General features: G+C 35.4%; 1 protein-coding gene across 1 annotated transcript; it reads left to right on the top strand.

The window, feature by feature from the left end:
- The first annotated feature begins 7,303 nt into the window (after window positions 1–7,303).
- LOC116119756 (protein OSB2, chloroplastic-like) lies at window positions 7,304–10,353 on the top strand. The gene is made up of 5 exons (XM_031405687.1): window positions 7,304–7,737; window positions 8,890–9,028; window positions 9,137–9,221; window positions 9,293–9,399; window positions 9,973–10,353. The coding sequence occupies exons 1-5, from the start codon at window positions 7,391–7,393 to the stop codon at window positions 10,159–10,161; spliced, it is 867 nt and encodes a 288-aa protein (XP_031261547.1). The 5' UTR covers window positions 7,304–7,390; the 3' UTR covers window positions 10,162–10,353.
- Window positions 10,354–11,321: the final 968 nt, after the last annotated feature.

An 11,321-nucleotide genomic window follows, 5' to 3' on the forward strand; every position in this document is an offset into this window, starting at 1 on the left:
CAAAAAAATCAGTTGTTCATTAACCTCTAGAAATGTAGTTTTATGACCTCTAGCTTGATGTTTTTAGGGTTTATTGTCAGTGCCAACGAAATTCACGTGGATACCAAGAAAATTTAGGCCATCCAACAATGGCCTACACTGTAGACAATCAACGAGGTAAGAAGCTTTCATGGACTAGCCACCTTCTACAAGAGGTTCATTCGTAACTTTAGTTCCATTATGGCTACAATCACAAAATGCCTTAAGAAGGGAAAATTTTACTAGAGTGAAAAAGCTGCTCAAAGTTTAGAGCTAATCAAAGAGAAGTTGACCATCGCCTCAGTACTAGCTTTACTTGATTTTGAGAAAGCTTTTGAGGTAGAGGCATATGCTTCTATTATTGGAATCAATGTAATGTTATCTCAAGAAAAACAACCTATGACTTTCTTCAGCGAAAAACTTAGTGACGCTCGACAGAAGCAGACAACTTATACACTTGAATTTTATGCTATGTTTCACATAGTTAAACATTGTGAGCAGTATTTATTCCAGCGTGAGTTCGTGTTGCATACAGATCATCAAGCATTAAAATATATCAATAACCAGAAGTCTCTTAACTGCATGCATGCTCGGTGGGTTGCCTACTTGCAATGATTCACTTTTGTAATCAAGCACCAGACTGGCCAACAGAACAAGGTGGCCGACGCTTTGGTTGGTGAGCAGCATTACTCATTACCATGCAATCAAAGATTATCGGGTTTGAATGTTTGAAAGATGTCTATGCCACTGATGAAGACTTTGCCGAAGTCTAGGCTCAGTGTTCGCACGGATGGGCCAAGGAACCATACTTGTTACATGATGACTTTTTGTTTTTTCAACACTGACTTTGCATTCCTCAAGGATCTCTATGAGAACATTTGATTGCCGAATTACATGTAGGTGGTCTTCGTGGTCATCTCGGTCAGGACAAGACAGTAGCTTTAGTTTAGGAATAGTATTTCTGGCCAAGGCTTCAAAGAGACGTTAACAAGAATGTTCATAAATGTTTTATCTATTAGAGCAACAAAGGCTAGGTAAAGAACGTAGGCCTATACACTCCTCTCCCAGTGCCAACAGCACCCTGGGAGGATATTTATATGGATTTTGTTCTTGGTCTACCCCGGACGCAACAAACTCACAATTCTGTTTTTGTGGTTGTGGATAGGCTCTCTAAGATGACCCATTTTATACCTTGCAAAAAGACCTTAGACACATCCCATATTGTGAGCCTATTCTTCTAGGAAGTGGAAACTATCACCTCTGACAGAGACACTAAGTTCCTCTCTCACTTTTGGCATACCTTCTGGAAATTATTCAACACTACTCTTCAGTATAGTAGCTTATTTCACCCTCAAACTGACAGACAGATGGAGGTTGATAATCAAATTTTGGGAAATATAATTCGATGCTTTTGCAGTGACAGGCCAAAAAAGTGGGATCAATTCCTCGCACCAGCAGAATTTGCTTACAATAACATAGTGAACAACTCAACAAGCAAGACTCCATTCGAAGTGGTTTATCAACGACCACCTCAACACACACTTGATTTGGTTCCTTTGCCAAAGGTTCCTAGGCATAGCACTACGGTCGAGCACTTTGCTAAAAAAATTGAAGTCATTCAATCAGCTGTCAAGCACAAATTAGAAGAATCTAATGCGAAGTACAAGGAAGCTGTTGACAAACATCAATGGTTAAAAGTCTTTGCTGTTGGAGACTTAGTGATGGTGCACCTTTGCATGGATCTCTTTCCCGTGGGTACATACAATAAGTTGAAGAAGAAGAAAATCGGGCCTTGTCGCATTTTACAAAAGATTAATGACAATGATTAGAAGTTCTTTGCTAAGTTTTCACAAAGAGTTTCTCTCACCACTGATACATGGACAAGTTGTGAAAACCTCAATTATATGTGTCTGACAGCTCATTTCATCGATGAAAACTGGGTTTTACAAAAAAAGATTATAAACTTCTGCCCCATTATCAGTATTAAAGGTTTAGCGATTGGCAAGGCAGTGGAGAAGTGTTTGCTTGAGTGGGGTATTTCTAAAGTTTTCACAATCACTGTTGATAATGTAAGCTCTAATGATATTGGAATAAGTTATCTAAAGACTCGGTTGGGAAGTTGGAAGGGGAGTGTCTTGGATGGTGATTTCCTCCACATGGGATATTGTGCTCATATATTGAGTTTAGTTGTAAAAGAGGGATTAAAAGATATGGAGGACTCCATATTTCGAATTCGTTCGGTAGTGAGGTACGTGAGGTCTTCTTTGGCAAGGTTATAGAAATTTAAGGAGTGTGTGACAAAAGAAAAAATTGAAAGTAAAGCTCAGTTGGTTCTCGATGTTAAAACAAGGTAGAATTCCACATACTTGATGTTGGAGACGGCAGTAAAATTTCAGAAAGCTTTTGAGTTGTTGGAAATAGAGGATAGTAAGTATTCAGATGAGCTTAGTAGTGGGGAAAGGTTTAGGGGTTTGCCTACATGCATTGATTGGGAGTATGCACGATACTTCTTACCTTTTTTGAAAGTCTTTTATGATGCAACTCTACGTGTCTCTGGTTCACTTTATCACTAGTAATGCTTACATGTGGGGCATTTTTGGCATTGGATTGAAGATTTCAAAATGGTGTAGAAGTGTAGATCCTGGGTTACGTACTATGGCTCTAAGGATGAAGGGGAAATATGATAAATATTGGTCAAATATTGATAATATCAACCTCATGTTATTCATTGTAGAGGTACTAGATCCAAGACACAAGTTAGAATATGTGAATTGGGTTATTAATGAGTCTTTTGATATGGTTCTTGTTGATAGGTTGAAGACAAAAGTGAAAGAAGTTTTGGTGGCTTTATTTGAGCAACATAATTCGTTTAAGGTGGTCCCTAGTGCGCAACCAAGTGAGCAAACTCAAGTTGCAATGGAGATTGATGTTGATGATGTAGAGCTTGATAATGAGGAGTTTATGAAGGTTATGTATCAAGAGAAACAGGTTGGAAAAAAAATTGTGAATCACAAAACAGAGTTGGACAAATATTTAACGAACGATTGTGAAGACGACAACAAGAGTTTTGATATCTTGCAATGGTGGAAGTTAAATTCAACAAAATATGGAGCTCTGTCTATGATAGCACAAGATGTATTGGCTATGTCTGTCTCTACCGTTGCATCTGAGTCGGCTTTCAGTATGGGGGGTCGTGTGTTGGATCCATTTCGTAGCTCCCTCACTCCCAAGATGGTGGAGGCTCTTATTTGTACATAAGATTGGGTTCGGGCTTCGCGTGTACCATTCATCATAAAGGAGAGATTGGACGAAATATCAAAACTTGACATGGGTAAAATTGTTCCTTTACTTTTAATTTTTTGGTTATTTATTTGTTGTTTTTGTTAAATATATTTTGCAAATATAACCTATCTAATGTGCTTGTCCAATTATTTGTAGAAATTGCGTGTTTCGGATTGGAAAGCACAAGTCATATGGATGATTGAACGACAACCCAACATTTTGAATTTCTTCTCTATTCTTATTGTGAGAGACATGTCCATCATTGTTGTTAATTTACAATTTCGTTTGTCACAAAACAAATTGCTGACTAGAAAATTTGATATGCAAGGACTGGGAGAAACATTTGGGAGAGTGACAATCGAAGCAATGGCATTTGGTCTTCCGGTGAGCATCCAACTTGTTCTTGGTCAAATTTCTAGTTGTCATACTGTTAAGAATTATTTCTTCATTCAAAGAAATTAAATAATCAAAAGCACACCACTAAAATGCTGTTACATCATAAATTTCTACAGCTTAGCCCTTCTTGCTGATACTGTAATGCTTATAATGGTATAACCTGCAACTAACCGCAAACTATAGCATTTTCCTTGAAAATACTGTGCAAAACATATCACATTTATTTACTATGATTAATTGGGCCACTGCATTTTCTATTTATTGTCTTTATTGCTTTCTAAAAATGTAGCTTCTTCGCATCAAATTGCAACAAGAACGTTGGGAAAATGTATTAAGTGTTAGCCAAAAAACTTGATTCTGTCTCAGAAGCTACACTAAAATAGCTAAGAAAGCCATTTTTTGCTTGAAGTTTCGTCTCATTTGCCTTTGTGTATTCATTTGTGTGTGTGAGAGAGCAAAAGTTAGGAGTGTTTGACTTGTGATTCTTAAAAAAAATAATGTGCTACTGTCTGGAGCAGGTGCTTGGAACAGATGCTGGAGGCACAAAAGAAGGAATATAAACTAATTTCATATCTCCTCCCCATGCTTCACGATTATTTTTTCATTATAATGTTGCTAGGATATCATTTAATAATTGTTGCAATCAATCCTTTTGCATATTCTATTATGATATTTGGTCTTAATACATAATACCAATCCATTTAAATTATTAGTTTTTGAAAGGTAATTGAGAGAGTAAATGTAAGTTTTGCATTCCTTTTGCAGGTGATTCCGTGATTGCACTTGGCCAATTGAAGAATGCTTAAACCTTAAAGTGGAGGGGAGATGCCAGTTTACAACTTTCACTTGTTATTTCTTAATCACTTTTGTACTTGGCCATTAAAATTTAAAGGAACAGTTTATATTTTATGATAATGTAATTGGTGATTATTAGTTATTATGCTTAGATGAGAAGAATTCAGTAGCATTAATTGGTGATTAATTGGTCAAATTGTTGTGGATGTTTTGGGTTTTTGGTTTCTTGAAATTTTGTCATCCAAAAATAGGAAATTTTTTTTAACATAACATATAAAAAAAAAGGTAAAAAAAATTTTATTAATAAAACCGGTTAACCGGATTGCAAACTAAAAATCCGAATCGGTTTGCAAACCGGTTTATGCCAAAATTCGGACCGGTTTCGGTTTGCAATATGGCTTGAACTGAAAAACCGGTTCGGTTACAAAAAGAGCATATCCGGTTCGGTTAACCGGTTTTTTGTAGCCCTACTGCTAAATGTAGACTCAAAAGCAACTATGAAGACAAGAATAGCAATGATATCTCGAGCAATATTCTGTAGGGTAGGATATTTATGTCCATTTGCCTTCCACTAAGCTAATACATCAAAGTCAGGAGTTTTAGGCAAGTTTCTCCTCTAAGTAACATTCCGGTTCTGACTTTCCTTTGGTAACACTTGATTCTGGTTCCATAAACATATTAAAACCAACAAGGAACCCTTCACTGCTAGGAATATCAGACTGAGAAGAAGATGCACTATAAGAGGGATAAGCTTGACAACTTTCTTGCTTAGATTGATACTCACAAAATGAATCATAACAAAATCCTAGAATTCTCATAATTTGATCTTTACCACCATCTCCATAGATCAAAGGAAAGAAAATAATCTAACAACTTCAATTTATATCTAGGATTAAAAACAATTGCTACCCCTATAACATCATGAATCACATTTCAATATTTGAAAAACTTTTAATCCATTTGCGTTGCCATATTCTTTATCATATCATCTCCACATCTAAGCCAGCTAGACAATGCAAGTTTTCACAAATTTTTGGAAAATAAGCATTAGATGTGGGATATTTTGTTCCAGAGAATAATAGAGTGGCTTTGTAAAATATTTTTAACTTTCCACAAATTGTGCCAACTCCCATTCCTCCTCACTTAGCAAACATCTAAATTGTAGCTCACGATGCTTTAAATAAGTAAATACTTCTTTATAAATGAAAACAGTTTCAAGCATCAAATAAATTGAGTTTCATCGAGTCTTACAATCAAAAGCCCACTTCTTGGTACTTTGAATGCTGAATTGATGTGTCGCTTCATCAAATCTTTGCTCTCTTTTAAGCGATGTCGTCCAATAAGCAACACTATTACAGATTTTTGCAATTGATTGCCTAATCACATATAAGCCATCTTGAACAATTGAATTCAGAATATGCGCACAACAACGAATATGAAACAATGAACAATGTAGCATAAGAGAGGTACTTGGAAGCTCTCTCAAGATATCATCAACAACTGCATCATTAGTGGAGCAATTATCAACCGTCAATGTGGACAACTTTCTATTAATATTCCACTAAAAAAAATAGTCTGTCAACATTGCATAAATGACACCTTTAATATGTGGGCAAGACATATATACAAACCTACAATATAAATTATAGATAATTGATATATTAATATAACTAAAAAAAAAAAAAAATGTATTAAGAAATAAGAATAATAAAACATAAGAAAATAATACATTTTGAGTCGACTTTGTAACACCCAATGGTTATCGATAATGTGTGCTGTGATGGTCATATATCATTTGTTTTGATTGTTGGAACTGCACAAATCAGAAGTGATAACAATTCTACCTCAATTTTTGTTTAACAATTTCATTGACTTCTCATTTTCAACATCATAAATTTTCATAATATCCTTCTTAATAGTATTCCCAGAGATAACCTTTAACAAGGGTTGAATAGTGTTACAAAATCTTCTAGACCCATAATGATCAACCCTGCTATGAGGATACTCATATAGAATAATCATTGTTGGATTTTGGAATATGTTTAATAATTCTAACAAATGGTGTCGGATCCTAGCTAGGATTCCATATTCATGTTATATACTACCATTGTCTTCCTCAGCCAATCCCAAACTAAATACTCAACCCTTCTCTCAAACTAAAACCCTTCACAACGCCACAAATATATGCAAAACGGTTCACCATTTAGTTAAAAACAATTGAGAAATGTTGTCCTTAACGAAATAAATCATAAATAGTAAAAATCCAACTGCATACAAGAGCAAAGTTGAAAAAAAAATAAAGGAGGTATGGATTAAAAAAAGGTCATGGGGTTCAGATCCTAATAGCTTTGTCGTAGTTTCCACTCCATGCATGGATATTTAGATTGCTTGTGAGATGATAGACGGTGGCGAAGACAAATTGATCTCCACGAAAGTAGATGATGATGATGACGACAATTATCGTTTGATTTTTTATTGCAGAAAATATTTAGAATACAACATGTACCATGTCATCTATACCACTCTCTAATTGTCATTAGTAGCTATAAAATGTTATATTTACTTGATATTTTTGCATTGTTTTGTGATACCACATCAACAATACCACCTTCTAATTTCATTGGTAGTTATTAAATTAACAGCTCGAAGAATTTCCAGTTGCTGTTGTAATGAGGCCCAACCGATGGAAGCCCAAACCCCTCTCCAACCCAATCGTGCTCAGACTTGGGCAGCAAGCCCAGCATTAGATATTTTAGCAGCCCCAATTACCTCACAAACGCTTCCCATTTCGCAGCTTCGCGCGCAGATACAGTACTCATACTTTCATTATACATAAACACAAAACAAAACAAAGGAGGAGAGATAAGATAGAGAGATAGGAAGAAAGATTTTTCTATCAATGGCAATAGAACAAACACTAATATCAACGAGAAACCTCTTCGTTTCAACTCCAAAAAACCATCTTTCAAACGCTCTAATCCCCGTCACTAAGCATTATTGTTTTAACCAGCCCTCGCCTTCGCCCTCGAAATTAAATTTGAAATGTTCGTTTGATTACAAAGACCATAACTACAGTCAAGTGGCCTACCCGAAACCGCAAGAGATTCCCTGGAGGAAGGACCTTACTAATACGGTGCAGCTTATTGGCGTGGTTGGGACCGCCGTGGAAATTAAGCACCTTCCCTCTGGTAAAGTCGTCGCCTGGACCCGTCTCGCCGTCAAAAAATCGGCCACCGATACTACCTGGTATTGTTAATAATGTATTAAATTTCTAATTAGTTTTATTTGTTTTGTTAATAGTGATTGTGTTTGGATTATTAATTGAAACGAGGAGGAATTTATTAAAATTTGAACTTGAATGCATTTCGTAAAGAAATTGGAAGTTGAAATTTTGTAGTAATGGGGTGATAGTGGCATAAGTTTTCTGTAATGGTGAATTCTTTGTTGAATTGTGATAATCTTTTTTACTTTAGTTGTACCAAATTTTGTAAAATGGGATTAGGTTTTGGTCTTGGTGGGGTGGCTAAGTTAAGAAATTTGAATCTTTACCGTTCAAATAAATGGATGAGATTTTTGGTTTTAATAGATGAAGGAAAGAGCTGGAGAAGCTTATAACTAGTTTTCTTAATTCTGAGAAGCTCATGAAGAAAGCTGGGAGAAAAGAAAGAGCTCGATACAAACAATGGGACCATTAGATACTGAATCAGTGAGTGAGGATTTAATATTGCTTCATTTAAAATATGGTAGCCTCAGGTCCAAAAGTTGCAAGTTCAGGTTCTATCTTCTTCCAATTATATTAACTAAGTCTAGTATTTTTTGCAAATCCAATCAGGTTTCTTGGACTTTTTTTTTGTCGTGGCGAAGGACATTAGGAGGTTGACATTTGATATTAGTTTACTGTCGTGTGTTCACTGCTATTTGTTAGTAAGAAAGCGAAAGTTTCCTTTCACTTTCTTCACCATCACTACTACTGCATAGCCAACTGTGCATAAATAGCATTTGCTGTGATTTTCAAAGTCAGTGTAATGCAATAAGCACAACCTTGGGGTAACTTTAAAAAGTAGAAGAGGGATTTAGAAATAGAGGTTGAATGAGCAAATGGCTAAGGAAATTAGGGAACCGACTTACATCTTTGAATACCACATATGTAGACTGACTAGAATTTGATTTATGGGCATTTAAATACTCTTGCTCTCTCTCTCTCTCTCTCTCTCATGTTCCCTGAGTAGATTCATCATTTTTTTTTTCAATAATATAGCATCTGTACAACATGTAAGTCATTTTATTACATGTATTTGTCAATTTGCTTCCTGCTCTGTTGAGATATCACTACTGGAAATATTTTATTTGAGTTGGTATTCTTATGCTTTTCCAAAACTGAGAATTCATGTTTTCTAGGATTAATTTGACCTTCTGGGATGAGCTGGCCCATGTTGCATCTCAACATGTAGAGAAAGGCAACCAAATATATGTCTCTGGTCGGCTGGTTTCGGATATGGTTGAAAGTGATGAAGGAAAACAGCAGACCTATTATAAGGTTTTGTAATTCATAATACTAAATTCTATCATTTTTTTTTTTTTTTTTTTTTTTTTAATAATCAGCTGCTTTTCAGAACAAATGATGATAATTTCAGATCTTGTGCAGGTGGTTGTACAACAACTGAATTTTATTGAGAGGAGTTTCCCATCAGTGGCGTCATATGATCGTGAATCTAATTTCATGGCAGCAGGCAAGTTCTACCCCTATGAAACATAGTTTTGAGTAGATCAGGATTGTTTAGTCATTACAGTTTCCTTGCAGGCAAAAAGCTTGGCAATAATTCTGGAAATAATACGGGTTCCATTGAAGAGCTATGGCAGGCCTTTTTTGCTAATCCAGTGGATTGGTATGATAATAGGAAGAACAAGGTACATTTTCAGCTGCTTTTTGAACCAGAATCATGTTTGTGTATTGATTATTCTTTGTTTTAGTATGGCATGTGCTATTGAGATTTAACTAAGGTGGTAATGGTTGGGTGTGTAGAGGTAAATTTTAAGTAGGTTTATCGATCAAAAGGTATAATGTTCCATGATTCTTGAGTAGGATTTTGCATTCTATTCGACTTGGTGCATGGTACATCATGTACCTGAAGTGAAAAATGAAGAAGCTAAACTGTAATTGCTGCATTGCTCATGTTCAGAAGGCCATAAAGTTGAAATCAATCTTTCCAAAAATCAGTTTTTCTGGAAGTTTTTAGCTGCATGAAAGCTGAAGTTATCGGTCGCAGAATACAATGGACCACTTTGGAACTAATCCACCAATGTATTTTTTTTCTGTTAGTCAAAGATGAAAGTAAAATTGGATTGAAGTGTTCTGACTTTCAAAGTTTCCGCACATACTATATGCAATCTGCATACTTGAAAATTGAAATTGATTCTATAAGCTGCAGTCTATTCTTTATCCTTTTTATGGAAGTGAATTTTCTTTTTGATGATTTATAGAGAAATCCCAAGTATCCAGATTTCAAACACAAAGATACCGGTGAAGCTTTGTGGGTAGAAGGCAGGTACAACCCACCCTGGGTGAAGTCTCAGCTAGCAATACTGGATACCAGAATGGGCACTCTACATAACGACGATTCTAGAATGCATGTACATTTTATGGCTGCCGACGATGTCATGCCTTTTTGATAGCTTATTATCTTGATTTCCCAACACCATTACCATTTCAGCAAGTAATTTCGAGCTCCGTACTCAATTTTTTGCTTGATGTTATTTTCCATTTGTCTCAATATAGGCTTTGCTTTGTGTAGATTCTCGTTGCATCATTTTCTAACATCCGTTTACTTGTAATTTATTTGAGCTTTTGAATCTGTGTTGACATAATTCTTCTTTTTTTTTTTTTCTTCTAAATTTCTCTTAATTTAATTTCACTTGTGCCGTGTTTAAGTCAAGACAAGTGCTAGAAACAAGCTTTTTCAATACCTTTCTTACTCTTATTCTCATTTGGATAGTGTACAAATGACAAAAAAAAAGAAGAGAGATATATGATCGTTTTTGTTTTGTTTTAGTTTTAGTATTTCTTTTTTGTCAAATAGCTGTGGTGCCTTGTCAATGTTAAGGGTTACCATGATAACAAACAAGCTGTAGGTATGGATGCAAAACATTGGGCTGAATAAAGTTGGTATGGTCTATTACCTATAGTAAAAAAAAAAGGAAGAGAGAGAAAGAATGGACTTTCTTTTATCTGTATTCTTCTTCCTCACTCACCTTGTAACTTAAATCTTCAAACACAATAAGCTTTTGTCTATCACGTCTACAATAAATTGATGAGCACAACTGGGGCATTCACGATTTGGAGAAATGGGTGTGACAAAACCCCATTGCTACTGACTTTAATACGCTTCAACGATTCTTGTAATGGGACCCTGGTGCAGATCATAGCTGGACCATAACTATTACCAAACCATGAGGTTTGGATTGGGAACAAAACTCTCGCCTCAATTTTTGGAAATTAATGTTGTCATTTTCAATGACGTTTTAGAGTAATGGGCAATGGGCATTACAAGAAATATGTCAATCAGCAATTACTAAAAAAAACCTGATTTGAGACTTGTGCCACCTCTTTTATGGCCGTTACACCTAAAATGAACAAATCAACAACAAAAATAAAACCCTAAAAACCTTCAATATTAATTTAATTAAAAAAAAAAAAAAAAAAAAAAAAACACGTTAAAACCAAATCACACAAGAAGCAGAGAGTACAAAGAAAGTCATGATTCCCACCGAGATTATGCCAAAAATGTTGAGATTTAGATTTTGGTTCACAAATTTGTCAAATACAAATCAAT

This window comes from Pistacia vera, unplaced genomic scaffold (assembly GCF_008641045.1).
Source record: "Pistacia vera cultivar Batoury unplaced genomic scaffold, PisVer_v2 Contig904, whole genome shotgun sequence".
In the NCBI taxonomy this organism is placed as follows: Eukaryota; Viridiplantae; Streptophyta; class Magnoliopsida; order Sapindales; family Anacardiaceae; genus Pistacia; species Pistacia vera.

Coding starts and splice junctions, on each gene's coding strand:
- LOC116119756 (XM_031405687.1), top strand. CDS start 7,391: ATGGCAATAGAACAAACACTAATATCAACGAGAAACCTCTTCGTTTCA. Junction 9,222..9,292: donor ATCTAATTTCATGGCAGCAG/GCAAGTTCTACC, acceptor GTTTCCTTGCAG/GCAAAAAGCTTGGCAATAAT. Junction 9,400..9,972: donor ATGATAATAGGAAGAACAAG/GTACATTTTCAG, acceptor GATGATTTATAG/AGAAATCCCAAGTATCCAGA.